Here is a 24,446-nt window from a genome sequence, read left to right as displayed (position 1 = left end):
TTTATTGTACGTAGTATGATATCTAAATCTTCATTCATTTACATAAATATTCCTGTTTTAATATTGAATAATAAATAAACTTAGTTTTTAGGTAGTTATACATGTATAAATCATTTTATTATTCTTTGATGGACTTTAATTTCAAAATAACTTAGATCTGAACGAGAAATTTATGAAAAAGAGATAATTATATTGATAGAGGTAATTGTGAATACTACGATTTGATAATATTGCCCTTTTGAGCATTTTTGTGTTTTCCTAATGACTAGTAAAACATGTAGGTATACAAAATACGGCTTAGAGCCTGTTAATTATACTTAGCTTACTCTATCTCTATATATTTATCGAAATATATCTACAAACTTTAAAAAAGAGTAGAAACAAAAAGGAAATTATCGAAATTGAGACCACATTTAGAAATTTTGGCGCCCAACGTGGTACGCAAGTAAAATGCCTATCTATATACTGAAATTGAAATTATTTATTATCGATAGGTATACAATTTTTAAGTACTACGTATAACATGAATAAATTCTTACATTTCGTTAATAAAATAGGAAGTAATTTATCTTTCGCTTAAACTTTAGGTTTCCTCAATTACAAATAGTAAAAATTTCCATAGCTTCTAATTCACAATTTGTGTTAGGCCCAAAGTTCGATTATTTTAATCGATTATTATAACTCGATCGAGAGTCTTGCTTGATTTATTATATTATAAAAATCAACAATGATCTATAACATCAATATACACCTAACATCGATATTCGAAAAAGATCCTCTGGTGATCGGCTAGTGTTTCACTCGCATTCGCTGGACAGAACAATGGTTGGTAACGGGCCGCGGCTGCAGGCTGAAGCATTCGATGGTCGCTCAAAATGTACCTGCTAATTGTTTTGTTATTTATTGTTAAACTTTGTAGTACTCAATACATATTATTACTTTAAGGCTGGTATGAGAAGGAACGAAGCAATTTTGTACCAACAAATCTGACGGGATTCTTCTGGATAAAACTATATTTGTTATATTTTCGATCATGGTTTGTAAAAAAAATAAATTAAAAAAGCAGTTTCTGCATAGGTATAGTTATTGATTAGAGAGAAAAAGTTACCTTGAAGTGAAGCTAATTCGTTTTTAGCAATATCTAATGTGCGGTACTAATTCGAAGATATTATATAATCTGTGACTACTCCTATACGAACACATAGGTAAAGTCCAGATGATGCGTTCCGGTTAATAGTTTGGAATTGTAACATGTGGCTACGCAACCAGCCATTATTCCACGCATGCTTTCGATCTGTGAAATCTAACCTTATTTTCCGAGACAGCAGATAGCCTCCTCTTGTTGTGGGACAGCGCGCTGGCGCTCCTGTGTCGCTTCTCCGGCAGGCTGCTGTCGTTACTGCTGGCACTCGACAGCCGTCTGTTCCTCACTCCTGACGTTTCGGAGTGGTTGGATTTCTTGGCTTCCAGGATGGCCAGTCGCTGCTTAGCCTGAGTTGGGTAGTTATGCATTTACTAATAGCTAGCAATAATTAGCCTATGTCACTCTCCACTCCATCCGTCTAACTAACTCCCTCCACACTGAAACGACTTTGATTAATTGCTTCTTTTTACGTGATAGATGACCAGCAAACACTTTAACTTTTACTAGCGGTAAAACCATAATTTCTTATGGTTTAACCGCTAGTAACATTAGTAGTACACATTTCAGGAATTAAAAGACCCGCATCAAAATCCGTTGCGTTGTTTTAGTGTCCAGTAGATTTTTCGTGAAAGAGTAACAAATATACGTACATACATACACTCATCCTCACAAATTTTCGCATTTATAATATTAGTAAGCTTGGTAACCTGTCTAGCGGCGTTCTGCCTGATGATCTGGTCTGCTCGGAGACGGAGGACCTGGGCAGCTTCTTTGTGATATTTAAGGGCAGCTTCCAAGTCGTTGCGTGATAAAGCGAAAAGGCTGGAGTAGCCGCGCGATCTGAAAATTGTGACGAATTATCAAGTTTAGGTAATGTTGAGTCGCTGGAGATCGTAACTACTTAATGGTTCATTTAATATACTCATCCACGTATGTATAGTCTATCTATACTATTATATTCGTAATAAAATATACAAAAAGCGAACATACATGACAGTGGCTGTGCGCCGCCGAAGACCTTCTATTCCTAAGAGACTGATCTCTCCAAACACCATGCCCTCTTTAAGTGTCGCCAATACTTCTTTATCATCAGGAGACATTACCTGAGAAGAATAAAATATATCAACAGAAGCACACACATAGAACGAAATTACTTAGATTTGAATGATATGTCAAATCTAGTATTTAACCTAACATGAAGGGTGGCGTAGTGAGTTGACCAACAAATATGAAAATAGTAAAAATCTTTACAATAGGTAGTTGGCGTTCAAACTTGCCAATAATACTGATTCGCGATAATGATTAATGTTGAAGCTAACTTTAAAAAGCCCACTTCACACTGAGCCTTTAAACCAGAGATATATTATCGATAAATAATCACCGGTCCAGTAGTCTACTGATAGGTATACAGAGCACCATCTTAATGAACCAAAAACACCAAACAAAGTGGACACCAACACAGCACTCGCCAGACTTGATGATGTACATCTGGTGGCCGACGTCCCCCGCGCGCACCACGCGGTCCCCGGGCAGGAACGACACGGGCCGCAGCTGCAGCACCAGGTCGCGCAGCAGCGACGCCGAGCAGTTGCTGAACAGCTCCACCTGCAACACCATTATTGACATTTACTAAATTTCTTGAAATGCTACTGTTGTTGCCAACAGCTCCGTCCACTGTAACCTATGTTTGACTTCAGGTCATTAGTTATATTTATTCTGAAATCGGTCCAGTGGATTACCCGTGAAAGCTTGATAGACAGATATACTTTCAAACATATTCATAATATTAACATGGAAGTATGGATGTGATATGAAAAGATGAACACTTGCACAAAAACATGCAGGAATGTAGTACTTATCCAGAAGGAGATAAAATTGCCTTTAAAGAACTATATGGCCAAAATTGTTTACCTTGCTCAAAGTAGTCATGTGGACGGCCAGCGCAACATCCCTCTTCATGTTGTAGGGGAGAGAATTCAGGATCTTTGATTCGTCTGGAAGTGAAAACAAAGTTTATACTTGTTCTCTTCAAGTTCTGCCGCATACAAGGCGCCTGTTTATAATTTTGTGATTGCTTTTTATTTAATTTCTATTATATAAAATAATAGAAATAGAAAACTGATATATTACCAGAAAAACATACAAAAGCAGGTGTGATCATAACTGTATGTTTTCTGAATACCTATGACTAATTACCAACCGAAGCATCTCTGCTGGCTCCAGGTGTAGTTGAACCAGCAGGTGACCCGTCGTTGAAGAGCGACCGGCATGTTCAGCTGGCGCAGGTAGCGACTGGTGCTGTCCACTTTCTTGCGGTATTCCGTCTGAAAACGTTGATGTTGTAGAAATACTTATGCTTACATATATAAGAATGTTGACCCTTAGGTATTCACATGTAAGATGTACACTTTAAAAATACATCTAGGTATGTACTTTTTATTTTTCCTTCATATTTCTTTGATAGAAAAGGAACTTACTCTCGCTCTTGTGGCGGTGGCAATAATATCCCTGATTTGGCCAATCAGAAGCGCGAACACAAACACACCCATCAACCAAGCAGCCGTCATGAACAGGTACTCCTCAGTTTTCTCAGGTTTGGGGTTCTTTCCGATAGAGGTCGCGGTCTTGGTCGCGAAGTAGAAGCAGCGGATATAGGCGTTCCCTTTGTTGTCGTAGACCCAGCCGTTGGAGTCCAGCCCGATGTAGTTGCTCATGGCGTAATAAGCGCAGGCGTTTAGGTGGATCAGGTAAAAGATGTAGAAGAGAGTTTTGCCAATTCTGACCTGAAGAAAATAAAAATCAATTATACAAATTTTATAATGTAACAAGAAGTAAATAAATTGCTATACGACAAGGTAATTCAAGAATCGGAACTAAGAAGAGACCCAAGAATAGCTAAGTGAAAGTTGAAGTTATTAATAGGTAATATTAGGTTACAATAGTCACTTATATAGTAGCGATAAGCTAAGTATGCAATGCCTAATATTATCTGATTTTATATAAACATTTCAAGTCTAAGTACTCACGACGTAAGGCGACGACAGCACCCTGTCCATGGCCTGATGGAACTCCCAAAAGGTCTGCAGTTTGAGTAAGCGCGGCGCTCGCAGGATGACCATGTGCGTGCCGAAGTAGAGGTACAGGATGTCTAGCGGTAGAAGCGAGATCACATCGAACTGAAAGTGGCGAATTTTTAGATAATAGTAAGTTATAATTCAATTATGATGTCAAGTGAAAATTCAGCACACCTTATATTGCAGCTTCTTTCTATAATTCCTCCTAGTCTCCCCCGCGTCATTCACCCAGAACCCTTCATGCAGGAACATCAGCCTGGGCTTCACGAGCGCCACATCGACCAAGTATATCAGGTCACACAGATAGTCAGTTGTCATCCACAGGGGGGTGTTCTCAGGGGTCTGGTAGGGGAAGGTAGCCCGCAAGGCGATGCACCACGCGTTGTAACTGTAGCAGAAGGTGACCAACATCAGCCAGCTGATGTAGCCGCGACCTGGGAAATGGAAAGATTCATCTGTTTTTATTTCGTATTACATTTGTACATCCTCGTTGCTTAGTTTTTCGAGTGTCAAAATACAGGGAAAATACCAAAGAAAGTGATGCGTGGAAGATATTAGGGGACGAGCCCAGAAATAATACTACAAATCTAGGTAGGTACGCAAAAAGAAAACTAATTGACACCTTATAAGTTTTATCTTCGTTTCTATTCAGTAAAAACCTTTATTCCATGGCTACCAATAAATTGTTTAGTGTAAATGGAAATAGCTTTTTACGAGTCTTGTTTATATATCCGGTAAAGGATGACTGCTGCTTCAATTACTCTTGGATCTAGATAAGTTAGTCCATTGGTAAAGTTTAATTGTCTTTGTTATTGCATCCGTTTTACAATAGCTTTTGATCGCTACCTAAACGTAGTGTCTCTCTTTCATCTGACATCACGGTTCTTTACTCAGCAGAACTGAAACATTATCACTACATAGTATCAAACAAATTGCCCTCCGCATCTGTCTGTTTCTAAGCTTCTTTTTTTTAAGTAACGCAACGGATTTTGATGCAGTTTTCACTGTTACAACACGTTCAAAACCGGATAGGCTTTATTTATTATGTATTTACCAAAATTTCCGGTGAAACCTTTTCAAATTGAACCCTATATTCAACAGCTATCTTCTTTTTTTTATACGGACAAACCACACAGATTGAGTTAGCCCCAAAGTAAGTACGAGACTTGTTATGTTATGGGATGCTAACTCAACGATACTATATTCTATAACACGCACATATTTAGATAAACATTCAAGACCCGGAAGACCCGGGTCAATCTGAAAAAGATCATTTTCCATGTTGACCTGACCGGGGATCGAACCCGGGCAATAGCAGTCCGGCGTACATTACTTAATTGATATGATAGAGAGTAATTGGCTACCCGTGGCGAACATTTCCACCGGCTATCGATTTCCTAGAACCATCGCATTCGATTCATTAAAGCAATAGTTGCTTATTGACCTACCTTGGGGGTCAATCGGTACGAGCGGGGTAGTCCTTGGATGTTTTAACCCTCGACGAAAAAAATAGGTGTTATAGATATATGTCGTATATCTGTAGTAATATGGTTAGTTATTTCGAGGTGGCTTTCCACGATTTGTTCATTCGTTTCGAAATACTCATCTAGTTTTTAGGAATAGTTATATTTTTAAAATTGTAAGTAAATTTCTTATATCTTGTTTTTTTAATTATAATTAAAAAATTAAGAAACTTAAAACGTAGTAACCATGTTAGTTATTATAATTTAATAACTAACATAGTTTCTATAAGTTTTTGTAAGTATTTTGTCTGAATTAAAAGCATTTTTTAATAGTAAGTATAAAATAGTAAGCTAGTGAGTCCTAGCTAACCCTGCTGGATTATTGACGTTGTCAATGAGTATATAAGGGCTAATTTTCTGAACTGAAAACCGTGCGAAATGGAAAAGAAAACGTAGGAAAGTAGGCTTCAACATTTAAGGGTTTGGGAAGTATCTCAAAAATCGCTCAGAAGAGAGAAAGAATTGGCAATTCATTCTCTATTTTTGTGGTCTTACCTTGTGGGTCGATCGGCACGAATGGGTCGCATAAGGGAAGCAAGCGGAGTAGCCCTTTGCATTTTTTCTCCCTCAAGGGTGAGGATGGCACAGGGCTCTGAGGGATTTCTATGGATGATACGGACTTTTCTAGAACTGGTGAGCATCTAAAAAGGAATTCAGTTAAGTTAGTTGTGTTTTACCCGCACTTTCAAACGCGTTAGTTTCTATGTTTGACCTCGAGTCATCTGTATCTCTAAAATTCATCATAAATCGGCCCAACGGGCAATGTAGCCGTGAATTTAGAAGATTTTCCAGATTTTTTAATTGATAATTTATTAAATATGGAAGTATGGATTCGGTGTAATCTAAAGTTATGACATAAAATTATGTCGAAAGCACTGAACGCTATGGATAAAACATGCCATAATTTATTATACAATCTTAGTTCATGTTAAAGTAAAATTCATATGGCAACATGAATAAAACTAATGTCAGTGTTAGTAACACCTTACACATAAATAGTGAAACTCGAGAAAAACCTAAAAGCACCACTAATAACATAATGATACCTACCTTTTAATGGAATTGCCCCTAGATTGAGGAACCTTGAAATCTTTGAGTTCAGTGGCCGCTTCCTTCACATCAATTATGGAGTTGTACTTCGGTGGTGGCGACGAGAACAGGCGGATTTTTTGCAGTTGGAAAAACACACTAAAATTTTAATGAATTAAATGAATTTTACAAACATATAATGATCTAAGTACTTATGGTATTTAGTTAAGTATGTAAATAATTTCGAAATATTTTCGTAACATACTTAATTTAAATACTTACTTCTTTGCATTATTATGTTCCTCGTGTATTTCTGCTTTGCTTTCAATATTCGAATTCGTGTGAGTCAACCTGAAATGCAGTACGAAAAATATACAAAGATTAAATTAACAAGAATATAATTATAATATATGATTAATTAGCTTTTTCAAATTTTGAATGTTTTAAAAATAAATAAAATGTTTTTAATTCAAATTTGCATCCATAGTATTAGTAGACATTTGCAACTAAAACTGCACTAACTGCAATTATTCATTAGAAAATTAATTCATATATTGACCGCCTATATAATCCGTTCGGGCCATACAGTAACATGTATGCGTATTCAGTGCCTCCATATACGACAGTCTGGCTTGTCCCGAACAACGCTAAAGATATTTTTGAAAATAGTAATGAGATGAAATCAATTCCCGCTCGATTCCAGATTTTTTCATCTCATTATTATTTTCAAAAATATCTTAATAAGCATATGTGACATGTATAACAAATCCATTTAAAACGCTAAGGATTACTGTTGATGACACGGGAAAGCCCCGTGGTCTGCGTATCTAAGATAGATTTCTCCTGTCGAAAAGGTCATCTGCATGGGTACCTCACTATTTTACCAGCCAAGAACATTGCTTGCATTGTTGTGTTCCGGTTTGATGGGTGAGAGAGGCAATGTATCTTTGTTTCAATTAACCTTTTTTACCTCTTATCATCCTTCAAAACCGAACACAAAAAGAGAGAGTATCTGTGTAGGCACATACGTGGCGTGGTGTGGAGTGGCTTCGGGCGTGCACCATGACCCGTAGGGTTTGCACGTTGGAGCCTCGGGACCGCTGCTGGCTGATGATGGGTGCACCGTGTGCTGGAGACAATAACACTGATTATAATAATGATGGTTACGATATCAGCGCCAGAAATGTAAATTAGGTAACCATCCATAAACCTAGACAGAAACTCTATGATAGTTAATATTTTCCCATACAAATCATAGCATATTAATCATCAAAAGTTACAACTTACTTTAGTAAAAATATGATAGGATCACACTTTACAACGTTTGACACTGATATAGCAAGACAAGTTTTGTCTAAAACAGGGAGCCACTTATTTTTTGAATAAAATGAAAAATGTATACATAAAATATTTTTTTGTAATTTTAATATAGCATTTCGAAAGAGAGCAATATTGAAATCTTATACCTGTATCTCAGCTTGCAAATACTGATAGCCCATAATATATGTAACATATGAAACAGATCCCTCCGAAACGATTAGTCTACTTTCCAGTTTGGTCTATCTTGAATGTTTGGTCTACTTTCCCAACTGTTTTTTCCCAACTAACTTTGTTTCACAAGTATTGGAATAACTGCAGACAGACTTATATTTCAGATTACAATATGATTTCTTATTAAAAAGTGATGGTTATATATTTATTTTAATAGTTTCAACGATCTCGATGGAGAATTTACGTCCACTTTATCGGAGCTATAAAGCATGACGGCGTCCACTCCTTATGATTTCATATCATATTTATTAGTAACGTATCTAATAGCCGTTCTTTATTGCTACTTTAGTATATTATTCGGAAATATGTTTTAAGATAATCATTTTCATAAAACCCTTTCATAGATGGACGACACTCAACGGCCCACACTAAGCACAAAGTGTGTATCACAGGACCGATGGACACAAATACAGAAATTGGCACAACACACCCAGAACCGCAGATAAATATTTGTGCTCATAGGTACAAGTATATATCCGCGCTGGAATCGAACCCAGGACTTACGGCGACGACGCGCGTGGTTACCAATACACAACACGGAGGTCGTCAAATACAGATGTTGATATGAAATAAATAAAAATAAATTCGGTGCGCCACAGCTGTGACTGAGGAACACGCCCTCAGTCACAAGCAGTGTTTATCGGTTATAATATAATCATCGCCACAATAGGAAAGCACTTAATACTTAGTTGGTATTCAAACCACGGCAAGTTGGAGGCTAATGGTCGGCCTCGGGTACTGCGATCACTATTGATTGTTTTTGATTGAACCTTTTCAATTTAATTTCAATTTATTCATTTAGTTTTTATTTCTAAGAACGATTATTGAGCGTATACAAGGTTTAGATTAACGATAAGCGATTTAGATTACGGATGGAACTTTTAAAAAACTTGCAAAAAGATATCGCCTAGCACATGCCACGGTGAAGAGCAATGACGACGATTTTCAGCGAAACCAGGATCTGATTAACCCTTAGGCTAATTAAGCTGCAGCCTAGGGCGAGGATCAGGGAGCGCTCCAATTGTACATTCACACTATGAATATAGCATCATTGTACCTATGTACCCCATTTTGTCTAGACAGACAAAATAAATAAACGATCTGCGAACATAAAATGTTTGGAAATCCCTATTTTAAGGACGCATCATCATAATTAGTACTATACTAACTATATTTATAACCACAATTAGTTTGTCGTCCATATTTCATGTAATTTGGTAAGGATAAATATTTAATATTTCTTATGTATCAGAAGTTTGCATTCACTCTTTTATAAATATGGCTCAATTTTCTATGTGATATTGGGTCGTTCTTCTTTTTAACCTACAATTTGAAAAAAAAATTGCATAGTTTTGAAAAAAAATATATATTGCATACACGTCTTCATATACATATATTTTATTAGACGACTTTCTACTCTATCAGAAAAAGTTATTGGCCGCGAAGATTACAGATTTTTGTAGGATTTTCATGACTTTTAAGAAAGAATCGACTCAAAAAGTTACACTTCCGTCACGAAATCTTTTATTTTATTCTATTAACTGCTCTTCGTTAAATAACTTTTACTTTTGTAAAACATAAATTAACCAAAATGAACTTTTAAAAAAGCATATTAATATTATATATTTGTATTTATAAATATATTTTATTGATTTTCAAATACTACTCTGTCACATTTACTGCTGATATAAAGTAAGTTTTTGTTGTAAATAAAATTTTAGTATTATTTACAAATAAATACGTATTGCACAGATGGCAATTTCATAAAATATTGTAAATAAAAAAACTCCAATGTTGCACTAGTTATAACTAAATATATATACGACCAAAACAATTTTCCTAACAGGAGACAACATTGTGACAGAGTAGTAACTTATGTGACGGAGTTGTTATTCTAGGGGATACCAAACTCTCTTTTGCAATAGTTTGCAATAAAATACATTTATTTTTATAGAATCATTTATTTTTATAAATCTTAATCAGTCTTCAACATTATCATATAATATAATAAGGTGAGATCAAACTTAAACAATTAATGAAATCACATTTGAGATGAGAGCTTCTTAGAGTCGTGAGAGCCTCTCAAAAGTAATTAGTAATTTGGTAAATTAAATGACTATCCACTCTAAACTAAATAAAAAATCCAGTCTAACTTGACAACAAATTTAAATTCGCAAAAAATAAAACATTCATCATAACAATAGCTTAATAATTAATCAGTCATTTTTCGAATACTGACAGTGGCTCTTCGAATTGGAAAAATTGTCTCTTCCCCTTTTTAATGACATTTGGAGCCGGTAAGACTTTAATCAAATCATCAAAAGGAACATCCGATATGTCATTCTCCACTAATTTAAACAGCCTTCCACTGTCATCAACTGATTTTAGGAACATTACCATGACTTCGCCTTCTTCATCGACAACACTTTTTGCTACTCCAGCGTAAGTGTACTGAATGTTCCGCGAGCTACGTACTTTAACCAATACATAAACTCCGTCTTTTATATTCATTGGATGAATATCTTCAGGCTGGAGCGTTTGATAAGAAGTACCACAGACGGCAGTTTGATCAGCTAGATCTTTTTTCGTTTTAAGCGTGGCTAAAGGTTGATCTTCATCGGATGATTCATCTGGGCCATATACAGTATCTTTGTAATATCTGCGAGCATCAAACCTTCCTTATCGTGAATTACAGCATCTTCTTTTTCATTAGATAAAAACTCGTCCACAGTATTTTGTTGTTCTTGGATTTCAGGCAGAGGTCGATAAGTTTTAGGAGCATGGCAAGAACAGGATTGATTACAAAAGCAGCTTAATACCTTTAAGATTCCACGATTTTCTGTGAACATTTGGTGGACCTGCATTGTTCCTTTTAGGGGCACAATGTTACTAGGAATCGTTGCTGCTACCTTTTCGATGTCTTCGCCTGTCACCATGAACAGTGTAATTTTGTTGGCATCTTTGAGCGCGGAAAAGAATTGAAACACATCTGCAATATCGTTTCCTCTAGCAACTATGGCATCAGCTTGCCGTTTGATTGTCCCTCCAATACCATCAGCAGCTCCTTTCCCATGCCCTGATTCAAAAAAGTTCCAGGATATTTTACGAAATCCGTATTCTTCGAAAAACCTATGTATCTCTTCCATCTACAGTAGGTGGCTTCACATAAAATGGCCTATGTTTAGTGAAGTAGCTGTAGTGGCATTTGAGGCCACTATTTTCTTTCAAGAACGTTTTATACAGGTTTTTCATGGAGTCCAATAAAAATCTTTTCTGTGCTTTCTTTTTTTGTAAGTAACAGTTTCCTTCTTGCCAGCTGTAGCCCTCGTTACATCATCCCGCAAAAAGAACCGATGAATCTTTCGTACAAGATCAGTATGCTTTGGTAGAACGCTCTTGTATTTTAAAGGTCGGTCTACGCCTATTGCATCTCTTACTAATTCGATCTGCACTCGAGACTCTTTTACGATACGGGTTTGGAAAACCGATGGAATGAGGCTTTTTCTCTTCGACTTTTGACAGTCTTGTATCGTTCTTTAATGGCATTAGATAGAACGTTGTACTTCTTTGTGTTCTATTATTTTCCTCTTTTTTGCTGCTGTCTTTTTTTGATTTTCTCTGCAATCTTTTCTTATATTTTCGAATTTTTTTCTCTGTTTTATTTTTTCTTGAAACTTAACATTATCTCTGTATAACTTTGTTCTATCTCTTTTCATTTTTTTTCTTCCACTGGAACTGCGCATTGATACTTCAGAAAGAGTCGGTGTTGCACATGGAGTTACTCTTGGACTTTCTGGTATTGGTGATGGAGCCGGTGTTTTCAAATGTACCTCTTCAAGTATCTTTTTCTTCTCCCTTCTTTTTTATTAGCTTCTTGCCATCTTCGCTTTTGAATTCGATGTTCTCGCTCGCTCATATCAGCCACTAACTTTTTTCGAGCATGGTATCTTTCTAAATCTTTGCGCTTTACTTCAGCTACTTTCTCAGGGTCATTATTTCGTTTCGTGCGATAAATCCGTTGTCTTTCTGCTGCTGTTAATGGCTTTTGTTTCACCATGATGTTATCTGGTAATAGAAAATAAGGAATCTTCTGTTATCATTTAGATACTATCTAAATGATAACAGAAGATTCCGAGGGAATAATTATTCTAATAACTACCAAAACGAATGAATCTTTTTTAGTATTTCTTGAATTAAGCATAAATATAACAAAAACAAAATTTATATTACCCCACCGTCACGTACTTACCACTCGGTCACAATAAATATGTGACAGAATTGTCGTGTGACGGAAGGGTAAATTTTTGTTAAAAAGTTGATAATATTTAAAAGTTAACATAGAATTTGATAATTTACATGTCGGGCATAAAATATTTTTTATTACGTAAGAGTAAACAACAAAAAGTAACAATGATCATTAGAATTTGAATCAATTACTTACGTAACGAAGCGGTAGCCGAATAAACACACGCGCGTCCTGACACTGCATTTGGGCGACTGAGGCGCTGTCTTCTGTTTGCAGAGGGGAACACATACGGAGGGGGGGAAGGGGTAATATCCTTGGTTCGCATGCCACAAGGACGAGCGGCAACAGCGCGTATTTCGTTTGACAACCCACGTGACAGAATTTACCACGCAAAACATTAGGTAGTGGGAGACGAGTATTTGAAATTTTTTAATAATTTTATTGATAGTATTAAAAAATAACTATTACTGTTACATGATAGGTAATATATTAAGGCGATTAGAGTCCTCAATGGCCTTGGACATTTGAGCCCACACTTCCCGCGCACCGCCGCCTTCCCCGCACGAAAACACCGCTCAAAGAATACACGGCCGCAGAAAGAACAGAAGCGCGTTCTACACATTACTGCCTATTACTTGAGTTGATAGATGTCGTCTGTTAGATGTCGGTGTCTAAATATTGAAAGTTTAAATAGTTTCATTGCCGCCATAGCATTTATTTGGGGTGCGTCTCATTTCGAACTTTTACGATAAATAAATATCAGTTTTTTGGGATGGGTATCACTAGAAATAATAACAAAAAATATGTGCGTCTCATTTCGAACTTTTACGATAAATAAATATCAGTTTTTTGGGATGGGTATCACTAGAAATAATAACAAAAAATTAATTTGTAATTGACATACCGCTCCTATGATATATTTTTTATTTGGAATTTACATATTTAATATTGTAAAGAGGCATAATGATCATTTGGTATATGTTTTACTTGATATAAAATATAAGTTCATCTCATATAATTTTTATTTGCTATAAAGCATAATTATATGGTAGGTATAACCACAAAGTAATTAATATACCCTATATGTAATACCTTGCCTACCTGCCTGCATTAGCACTTTTATTTAGTATACTAGAGATGCTGGGATATTTTGAATGAAACTCGCTAATTAAAATTCAGTAAAGTTTAATTTTCTCACAACATCACTTGTATCGCTATCGAACCATAAATAATTAGTATTAGGAACTGGTAAACTTTGATCGTGATCACATGGGTCATGTTCAGTATTAAGATTTTCTTCAATCTTCTGCTTTTTATTTTGTACTTCTGTGGCTTCAGTTTCAATATTACCCGCATGGTTTACGCTTGTTTGTTTATTTTCACACTTTCTTTTTAATGGTTTCGTTTTTTCAGCATCTGTATTTTTATTACTTTTCTTTTGATTTTCTTTTTCGTTCGGTTTAATTTTTGCCGCTTTATTGTCGATTGCTTCCTGTATATAAACAGGATCCCGGATTTTCATATTTCGTGGGATCCTTGGATCAACTAATTCTGGCAGCATGCACTCTGTGTAAAAAGTTATCAATTTTTCTTTCATCACATTCAACCAAAATTCATCATCTTTCAAAATAATCTCTGTTTTTAGTTTATTGTCATCCCCTGTCCAAATTGCAAATAAACATTTTGTTTTCTTTGTTATGTGCAATTGCCCTTGCACCTGATAGTACCAGTTGTGGGTTTTATTTATAATTAATTTATCTTCATTGCTTAATTTATAAAACGGGAGCTTATTACTTTTGACAACTGTTTTAATGTCTTTTTGATAGGCACTCAAGGGACATTTAATTTCAACAATTGTTTTGTTGTCAATCACACCATCGGGTGTAGCTCCAAGAAAATGATATTCCTCGTCTATATAAAGACCACAAGACTTTATTTTTATATTTTCTTGAACCTCTAATTGTCGTAACGCCGTCTGTTCGTTGTCTTTTCCGTGTTTTATGGATGTAATGTGTGATAAAGACCCTTTATAAATGATGTCTTTGACAATATTGTGACAGCTAACATCATTGCGCCTCTTTATAACTTTTCCGAAATTGGACGCAGTCAATAATTTGCGCCGTAATTCTAACCATTCGCTACAAGAGCTCTGCAGTACAGTATCTCTTTCTATTTTTTGTTTTTCTTCTTTTGTTTTGACTAAAGTCTGTAAAAACGTATCTTTCTCTTTTTCAAATATATCTGAGGGCATATCTGGCTTTTCGCATTTATCTCCGTAGTTTCTGTCTTCTCCCTTGGCGAAAAGCATCCTATTTTTCTTTCTTGAAAATTTTCTCATCAGCATTGCTCTTTTCATTCTATTGGTTTCTAATTTTTTAATACTCCCCCGAGGACTGCGACCTGTCATGGATTTGTAGACTGAGGATATCACTTTGTGAGTGTTAAATGACACAACAGAAGCGTGACACCTTGTCTGATATGAGCCCCGTTTGCTGAAATTTATACGTTTTCCTCCTACTAGCTTTGCTACTATACTATTATATCGTTCAACCGTATTGCTGTCAATATCGTGAATCAAGCTGGGGGCGTGTGATGCAAGATTGGACATCAACGTACAAATTCTGGACCAAAGTGTGCAAGTGTAAAATTCTGTAGATTGTGGTTCACAGTCGCCAACGTTACAGAAAATGGGCTTACATCTGCTATGGTCATCGAAGGCATGTAAATGGGCCAAAAGTAGGTCATTGTACAATAATTCAATGTTACATCTTCGCTCCGATTCTGAATCCGCTTTATGTGTCTTTATGATTGTTCGAACAGTTTTTCTCAGGATCATAATTTTTTTTTGAGTTATCACTTTGCGATGTTTTAATATAAACTTTGTATCAGTTTGCAAAGCTGTCAGTTTGTTGCAAAGGTTTCGAAGTAGGTGATTGCGGCACTCGATTTTTTCAATAGTTATATGAGAATATGGTCGATTTTTTAACAGATGTGCATGTGTACTGGAATCCCCATCTGATACCATTCTTCCGTAAATCAAGTTATGCATCTCTATGGAGCACTTGAAACCTTCAACCAGGATTGTGGATTCCATGGCTGTAGACGGGCCGTTATAATTCTTGTAGCATTTGTGTTGTTTTGCTACTTTATTCGATTTTTCTGCCTGTGCACATATGGAGCAATATTTATTTTTCACGCCTAAAAACAACACCTCTCCAGACTTTCTGCCGATTATAGCAGCAGCTCCGGACAATGCTGAGTAATTTTTTTTATATGTTCTTTTACACCAGCATCCATCTACAATCACATCAATTATTGGGATACCGTTTTTATCCACTCGTCCTTCAGCCAAAGCCATATTTCTTTCTTTTTGTGCTGCTGCATTCATGGATTCTATGGAAACTTTTTCCCAATACGTTGTTAACTTGCAATGGCATGCTTTATATGTTTTTGGTGTAATTATAGGTAAATTTAAAGCTGCAGAAAGTTCCTGAAGTTGGGAGTGTCCGCAACCTATAGCTATTGTTCCTGCAACTGCGCAGCTGTTTATATTTATTTCTCCTGGAGGATTATTTTCCAAGTAAAAACTTTCATTGCACATTTTACACTTCAACGTAAATTTAGAATTTAGTCCAACTTGCCGTTCTCCTACAATTTCAACACAACCTAAGCCACAATTCATAGAACCATGTTCAGAAATGTCTTGCAATCGTGTATAGAAATAACAAATATCAATTATACGCCGACCATCAACGAATGAGCTTGGTAATTTTTGTGGTGAGGAAATTTCAATCTGAAAAAGAAATTATCTTTTTTTAGTTAATTGTGCAATATTTATATACCTGAAAGTAAGAAAGGGAAAAGATAACGTAAAAAAATATTTAAAGACAAAACCAGATCATGTAAATAGTCAATGTTATCATATCAGTCACTGAAAATAGTAATTTGAAAGCAGGGGAGTTTTGAATTATTTAAAAATACGTAATTCACACAGATACAGAACAAACATACTTCATCATTCGCCCGTTACTAACTATTAATGAATTTAATTGGGTAAGTATCTACTCAACGCAACAACTTAGACCATTTTAACATATTTGCGTGATAATAAACAATATCGAACCGTTAGGTGTTCAACCGAGTCTTGTGTAGGTATTGGATCTTGAACTTGTGAGACACTTGGAGACTGGACTGGTTCTGAAGACGTTTCTGTCTGAAAATTCAGATAAAATTGCTATTACGGCATCCTTGATTCAAATTACTTCAGCAATGTGACACTTTTGGCAAAAATAATCAAGTAAGTAGGTATTACCTGAATCGAGTCTTTAAGTATGTTTAGTGAAATTTTACTGCAATCATTGTCGTTGTCTTCCGTTGCGGATACTTTTTTTCTTGCTCGTCTGAAATAATATTGAAATAATTACCAATATGCACCTTTTTTATTTAATAAACAAATAGTTTAACTTGAGATTAATTAAATCTTTTTCGAATATAAAAGGTAGGTTAACAGATAGATACTTACATAACTGTGTGCATTTTCAATGCTTTCTCCGCCCGTTTTTTCTTCGATTGACTTTTTCGAGGCATTTTGATACTATACTTAGCAGTTTAAACAATTAAATACATCAAGTGTCTATAAGCACGTAACAATAAAATAAACAATCAGTTAAAAATATAAGGTTCATAAAAGTAAAAAAAACACCACATGGGTAGGTACATTTAGCGTCCACGCGCAGATCACATCACTACTCTCTAGTCACACTCTTACAAAAATGTATTGTTTCAACGCACACGTGCAAAGAGTAAACAAGCTTTATCGCCTTTGGCAAATTTGGCACCGAGCGACACAACCTCCTCGTCTCAATGCCAGCAGCAGACTGCCGCCCGCACCCGCGCCACCTCCCGCGCAGACCACGTTGCACGAAATTTCTATAAATCGATATATTAGAAAAGAAAATATTGTTCGATTTGCAAAATATATGTACCATTAAAAGAACAAAAGATTTTAATTTGATTAATGTAAAAATATTTACGGATATCGTAGCCGTTTAGGAACAGTAGGGAAGTCAAACAAAAAATCGAGGTCTCGTAGTTTCTTTTTAAATATGTACTATAATGACATAGAGGAAAAATAAATGTACCAAATTTAGTACTTGAACAGATGTTCCACATATATTTTTTTTGACTTTTTCTGACCACCTGTTACTGAGGAGTAGGCTTTACAAATTACATGATTTTCAGGAATTGAAGGTTCTAATAGCCTTAAAGAGATATAGGATATTTTTACATTTTGTGTCATAATATATTTTTTTCGTAATATTATAGATAACACGCACGCTCATGTAGCGGGAGACATAATGATTTTGTATGAATACATCTCTGTCACGCGGATTCACAACTCTGTAACTTACTTTTTACGGTGAAATTATTTAATTAATATGTTATTTAAATATGTGCGATCATTATATGTATAGTACAGTGTATGTCAAAATATAATTTTAAAAAAATATTGATAATTTACTTGTTTTTTTTTTTAACTGTCTGGCGAAGACACCTTTTTGTAGGTTAAAAAGAAGAACGACCCTATTACGTTTAAATTTCGATAGTTTACTGGACCAGTAGATGATACAGGCAGGCAAGTAAATGAACTTAGGCACCATTTGAGCAAAACATTTAAACCTAGGTTGATTGTTTCAGTCTTTTAGAAGAAAGTTACTACTCATACCAGTCATCTACGATGTTTTAAAACGCCGGCCATAGAGTCTGATCGAAAACAAAGTAAATGCGTAGACTTGACTTTGAATTACCTGTTCAATTACAGATAAATAGCGTCCAGAAAATGAAAGACCACACGCAAACCTGTATTTGTGGTTCTCAGAGCGTTTTGACCGCTGCGGATGCGGTGTAATTACAATTTTTCAAATTTTAACAAAGACTAGAATTAGTTTTACGCTCTGAGAACCACCCATTTAGTTTATTTTTTAATTGCGCTGTTACTAATTACCATAATAAAATTAAAGTATTCTTATACCAACTCCCTTTGAGTGTTTGAAGTACTTTTTAATGCAAAATTGAAGCTAGTTAAACTTCAATTCAATATGTCGAATAGACGTAGGTAAACGTTTCACCTATACAACTTGTAACTAGTTAGTTATTTACAATTAGTCACTATGAATTACAACTTACAACGAATAATAGACCTCCTCTCATCTCGGATACCTTTAGGCGACTTCAGCAATAACACATTCGATAAGAAAGAAATAAAAGATAAAATATTTAAGAAAAAAGATATCTTTAAAGTTTCATAAAAAGAAATTTGATTGCTTACCACATCAGCCTTTATTTCCATTTTCATTGCGACAGTGCTCATAAGTATTATCAATTTAATATAAGAAGTTCCAATTATACGAAAATTTGTGACTTTAAAAAACTTATATATATATAGTAGGTAGTTAATCAATTTCTCAAAATTTAACCGTCATTATAATGAATTATAGAATTTAATTATTATTGAATAATTTTTGTAATTAATTATTAAAACTTGAAAACATTTGGCGGGAAAGTGCGCAAGAAAAACAATTGACGCGCGGCGCGACTTACGCGGCAGTTCCCAGTATACTGACTAACAAAACAACATCAACTAATCCTTGAGAATAGCCTCTTTTCTATGACTACTTTAGTATAGATATAAATGTCGGCGCTCATGTTTAAAGTATTCCTGTCATAAACGAAAATATATCGAAATTATTGAAATAAATCAATCATCGAATCAATATCGGAAATATGTTCCCGTCATAAAAGATAGCGCTGACTGTACAAATAAGTCTACTATTTGCGACATTTTGTTACTAAATAATACTTATTTAAGATCAGTTATATAATTTTTCTATATACATAACAAAATTCATCAAAATCGGTCCAGCGGTTTAGCCGTGAAAGCGAAACAGACAGATAGACTTTCGCATTTATAATATTAGTATGGATTAGGGCATAATAAAATACTGTACTTAAATTGATATTTCCCGTATCTAATTTCAGTTTATCTTGCCGAGTGAAAAAAAAATACGACACCAGCCAAAGAATGGAACATTGGAAGCCATTTTGAAGTAATTTATGAATACAGTTACAGAAGCTGGGGTAAAAATTATGACAATTGGTCCTTGGACTTGAATTGCAGAATTTCTGTGAAAGTAGAAACCAAACCTATAATTAGAAGAGATAAATGGTCGAATCATATATTTTCAGTTAGGTAGTTAAAGTGATTCGTTATATTTGTTCCCAAAATTATTTTGCAAAAATACCGGTACCAACAAAAAAATAGAGTATAGCATAAAGATAAGTGATTATAGCATATTATAAAATATATAAAAAATCAACAATCTACAGATACATTTGATAAATTACTAAAAACAACCTACATCTTGTACATCTACATGCTAATAAAACGATGGTTTATCTCTATTCATAGTTAAAAACAATGATATTTTTTCATGATAAATTAAGCGACGAAGACCTATTTGGTTAGTTCATAATTATATAGTACAGCATCTACGTATCTTCAACATGTTTCTATCGATTTTTATCTAAGCCGCGCGTGAAAATAGCATGAACAAGTGTGAAGCTATTACTTATCTATGACATATTTACCCCCATTAGCATAGAAAATTTTGAAATAGTGACAACAACTCACCCTTTTCAGGAATTTTAAAGCCTCCAACACCATGATGTAATCAGTACATTACACTTTTTCTAAAAATTTATCACCACTGATTAAAAAAAGCAATGAAATCTGAGACCGGAACCTTCACAGCTATCTCTTGTCAATATGATGAAGTTATCCGACTAAATAAAACATGCAGTTCAGAACTGCGCAGAACGTCGTATTGAAAAGCTTTTTAATTTGGGCGGATAATCAAAATATTTGGCGCAAAGCACATATTTGTTGTGATGACATCGAAAGTCGCCATCGAAAGCTTTCAGCGAGTATAGCGCTTTTCTGAAGGGGAAGAAGCGGACCCGAGTATCAATTTTCAAGTAGACGCCTAGTATTTAAATACTCTTTATTGGTTCATACCAATAAAGAGTATTTAAAGTAAACCATTTACCATTAAAAGTAAATTATTTAAAAAATACATGACTATTTTTTACTACTTTTTTAGTACTGGGGATTAATTACTACATTCAATGATTACAATATTAAAAAATTATAGGGTTATAAAAATATAAACATATAGTACAATGCTAAGTTTCTTCCCTAATCAGGGGAGACATGTGGACCAAGAAAATCCTGATGGCTCCCTTAGGGATGTCATTAGGAGAAACTTTAGGCTCAAAACGCACACATTTCTATAAAACAGATATACAAAATTATCTCATCATTGGTACCTACTGGACACTGTTTCAGACAATATAGTATAGGTCTACTAAAGAAAACCTACCTACTAATTGTAGACCAGACTATTTTCAGCGCTGAAAGCAGCTTAGTAACATTTTAATTGATCGCTTGTTGCGTGCGCATCAATATATCCTTCTCTTTCTATATCCTATAGCCTTCTCCGCTGTCATGAGACGTGAATTCGCGAAGGCTCGATATGAAACCGGTACTATTACGATATAATACAGATATAAATTAATAGAAAGAAACAATAAAAGATTTCAATTATTTCAAAGTTCGATACTGAATTCTTAGTATTATTTATTGATTGTAATTATGGAAACAGGTCAGTATTTTTTGATAATATATTTGTTTTATTTTTGATGTATCTTGGAATCATTTGTTGGCATAGAACTGCCTCTCACTAATCTACACATTTGCTATTTTCTCTACTGTTATTACAATGGCAGTAAGATACACATACGTACTTACACTTACGTACCTATTTAGAATTCAGTTTTGTATTTTCATCTAAGTGTACCGATTTATTCAATTAAACTGACCAAAATAGTTACAAAAATTCGGTCGTTTAAAAAAAGTCTAACACACGCAACGGTTCTGTAAAATTTGTATCTTGACAGTCAGACAAACCGACAGACGGTGTGAAGGATCACATACCATGGAATTATTAGGAACTACGCTGTGCGAAGTACATACTAAATCCATGTCACACACGTCGTTGTGCGTCAAACCGTCTGTCGGTTTATCTGGGTTCCGTAGTTCATAAGGTACTACTACTTTTATTCCTATAAAACTTCCGTTTTTACCTAATGTGCTACGGAAAAAATGTTCAAAATGTTCGCCAAAAATGTCAAATTTATGTTTGCACAGCTCTTGAAAACGTCCTTTCATAGCACTTGTCGTAGTCGCTTGTCGTAGCGGTCGTAGCCATCGCAGAGAGTAGCCTACCCACAGGCGTAGAGCTGTAAAATATTTCAGCTTCAACAAATTCTTAATTGTTTTGTGTAGTAGTTATACGGGCGAATTTACTTGCTAGATTATCTGTTAAGACTGCTGGAAGTATTATGCATACCCCAACCTCATCAAATTTAAGCCTGTTATCTTTATTCTGTGTATAATGTATTTGCGTTTTAAAAGTACAAATACATGTATATTGTACGTTGCAAACCAAAATTGAATACTGCCATATATATCCCTCGTGTATTTTTTTTCTCAATATCTCCTAGTTACGTACATATAATACAGACGATGTATAGACCGCAGTCGAAGATCTCTCTCTCATCTGAGCATTTTCCTATTGCTCCTTCAGCTGTTGAGTGTCGGAGCCCAGGTTTCGTTTTTCTTTCCACTTCGCTACATAAATAGCTACACATACATACTTACATAGCTATAGCTACCACTACATATCTTTGAAGATAATCAGTTACTTTTAGATTTGAAGGCCAGAAAGCAGGTCAACTTTGACCAAATGAAGGCGTTGATAGATTTTCTGAAAGAGCATCCAGACTTGGCTAAAGGGCTAGCGAGGGGTCGTAGAGGGAAGATGCAATCCCTTAAGCTTTGGAATCAATGTGCTAAGAAGCTCAACCTCATCAAAGATGGCGCGGAAAAGGATAGGAAAGGGTGGTCGAAGGTAGTTACACAGCTTACAATATCAAATCTCCAATAACCAATTTTATACAAGAATTTTATACAAACATCTCGAAAGCCAACCAATAAAATATACCTAGCAATTTATATAGTACCTAACTTCTGATTATATGTTACGAACTGCGCCCCAGGTCTTCGCTCCTGTGGGAATTTCGGGATAAAAAGTACTATTTGTGTTGTTCCAGGAAATTTGAAATTTTATACACGGGTAGAATATAAATTCTACCCGTGTATAAAATTTCATAACAATCCGTCCAGTAAGTTTTTCGTGTAAGAGTAACAAACATACGCACATACATCCTCACAAACTTTCGCATTTATAGTATTAGTAGTATTCAATAAATAGTATTTAATAAAATTAGATTTAATCCTCTTTTCAACATTTTTCTTAAATTATTAAGAATAAAATCGTCTTTTGTTATACGAACTCGAACGCTCGTTATTGTGCCCCAATTCTCCTATTCATTTCCTTCGCGGACAAATTACATTGTCACAAACTTTTCAGTACTGGTGTGATTGGAAGTATCGTGTCAGGAGACGCTCTCTGGAGCTGAAGGTAGCTGAGGACGGCAACAGAACCCCACCCGACGGTGTCAGCCCCTTGTCTCCGCTGGAAGAAGATATACTTACCATTATCGGAGAAACTGTTGAAGGAATCATGATCAAGTGCGATCCTTTGGGAAATGGAGTGAGTTTTTAGTATATAATACTTATGAGGGTAGTATGTTCGGGTGGAATCTTGCAAATATCTACTTTGAATTATAGGATACAGATGATGAAGCAGCAAGTGACGTCAATACATCGTGCAAAGTTGCAACTACGAGAAAGCGGAAACGCAGGCATTCTTCAATGGAAAATATTGAAATAGAGAAAAGAGACAACAACAGTTCTTCTGTAAAGAAGCGTACGATCAAAAATGAAGACGACGACAGTGATACAGGTGCGAACATACATCCAAAATTCCATATTATTACAAATTTTAAAAGTTTACTTAGATAAAATAATTACTTCAATAATTCAACAATACTTACTAGGGTTTTGTTTATCCGCCCTTCTAACTTTTAATGTCATCGGTCCAGTAATAGACATAGTAATAGTTTTCTCGAGATAACCTAGCATGATTGTAATACACGAATTGAACGAAACAAGACATCGACAATTATATCTTGTGCGAAACGTGACATTTTTGTAAAAAAAACTTATTTTTAGATACTGATGATAACGATGCAGACGAAGCAAAGAAGTTTATACGGCTGGAAGAAGAGAAACTTTATAACCTAAGAAAAATTGCTAAGTCTGTGCAAATGATGGCCTCAACGTTAAGGGAGTTGGTCGATGACTTCAAGTCTCATATTAGAAATCATTCTTCTTCTACTTAGCGAGTAGACTCGACGAATCATATATGTGAATACCGATACAGCTGTATCGGTGTTAGATATAATTTAGACAATATAATTAGATTAGACAAAGTAAGTAACTAGGAATTTTATTTTTAATTTTTTTTAGATAAATAAATAAATTGAAGATGAAATTTTGTTTGTTTGTCAGGCAGATCACAAAAGAGATTTCTTCCAATCAACCAAGTATTTTTATTTTATTTTAAAGATAAGTTTTAAAGTATTATGTTTACACAAATATTACTATTGATAATTAAAAACCACTAAAACGAAAGATATTTTTTCCAATGATTATGAAATTGAACAGGATTTTACTTAAAATTACATTTTATCAAAATATTTACATTCCCACTGTCAACACTTTGCTTCATTTTGAATATTATTCTCATAACCCATCCAAACAAGGTCGATGCACCTATTAAGTTTTAATTCATTCA

The 24,446-nt window shown here is 35.0% G+C and overlaps 3 protein-coding genes across 6 annotated transcripts; 1 reads left to right on the top strand and 2 right to left on the bottom strand.

Moving 5' to 3' along the window:
* On the bottom strand, positions 1-20,415 carry CngB (Cyclic nucleotide-gated ion channel subunit B). Of its 3 annotated transcripts, none has more exons than XM_053746739.2 (15): positions 20,258-20,415; positions 7,799-7,899; positions 7,053-7,121; positions 6,792-6,929; positions 6,237-6,382; positions 4,393-4,652; positions 4,171-4,320; positions 3,622-3,927; positions 3,345-3,468; positions 3,056-3,138; positions 2,603-2,749; positions 2,135-2,247; positions 1,852-1,984; positions 1,309-1,491; positions 1-884 (listed from the first exon to the last, which is right to left on the bottom strand). In XM_053746739.2, the coding sequence occupies exons 1-15, from the start codon at positions 20,288-20,290 to the stop codon at positions 798-800; spliced, it is 2,073 nt and encodes a 690-aa protein (XP_053602714.1). In that variant the 5' UTR covers positions 20,291-20,415; the 3' UTR covers positions 1-797. The 3 variants fall into 3 exon arrangements, with proteins under 3 accessions (XP_053602714.1, XP_053602705.1, XP_053602696.1); XM_053746730.1 differs by lacking the exon at positions 20,258-20,415 and adding an exon at positions 18,896-19,180 and having other exon boundaries at positions 1-881; XM_053746721.2 differs by lacking the exon at positions 20,258-20,415 and adding an exon at positions 18,896-19,179.
* LOC128670744 (uncharacterized) lies at positions 13,067-17,830 on the bottom strand. Its single transcript, XM_053746699.2, has 4 exons — positions 17,090-17,830; positions 16,880-16,967; positions 16,691-16,780; positions 13,067-16,360 (listed from the first exon to the last, which is right to left on the bottom strand). Exons 1-4 carry the CDS (start codon positions 17,152-17,154, stop codon positions 13,736-13,738), a joined length of 2,868 nt encoding a protein of 955 aa, XP_053602674.1. The 5' UTR covers positions 17,155-17,830; the 3' UTR covers positions 13,067-13,735.
* Positions 20,416-21,142: 727 nt separating the features above from the next.
* Positions 21,143-24,187, top strand: LOC128669920 (uncharacterized). 2 transcript variants are annotated; one of them, XM_053745166.1, is made up of 5 exons: positions 21,143-21,287; positions 22,396-22,595; positions 23,118-23,300; positions 23,378-23,552; positions 23,822-24,187. In XM_053745166.1, exons 1-5 carry the CDS (start codon positions 21,278-21,280, stop codon positions 23,989-23,991), a joined length of 738 nt encoding a protein of 245 aa, XP_053601141.1. In that variant the 5' UTR covers positions 21,143-21,277; the 3' UTR covers positions 23,992-24,187. The 2 variants fall into 2 exon arrangements, with proteins under 2 accessions (XP_053601141.1, XP_053601150.1); XM_053745175.2 differs by lacking the exon at positions 21,143-21,287 and adding an exon at positions 21,375-21,729 and having other exon boundaries at positions 23,822-24,186.
* Positions 24,188-24,446: the final 259 nt, after the last annotated feature.

This window comes from Plodia interpunctella, chromosome 1, assembly GCF_027563975.2.
Source record: "Plodia interpunctella isolate USDA-ARS_2022_Savannah chromosome 1, ilPloInte3.2, whole genome shotgun sequence".
In the NCBI taxonomy this organism is placed as follows: domain Eukaryota; kingdom Metazoa; phylum Arthropoda; class Insecta; order Lepidoptera; family Pyralidae; genus Plodia; species Plodia interpunctella.
This window is presented reverse-complemented; position numbering and strand designations above follow the sequence as displayed.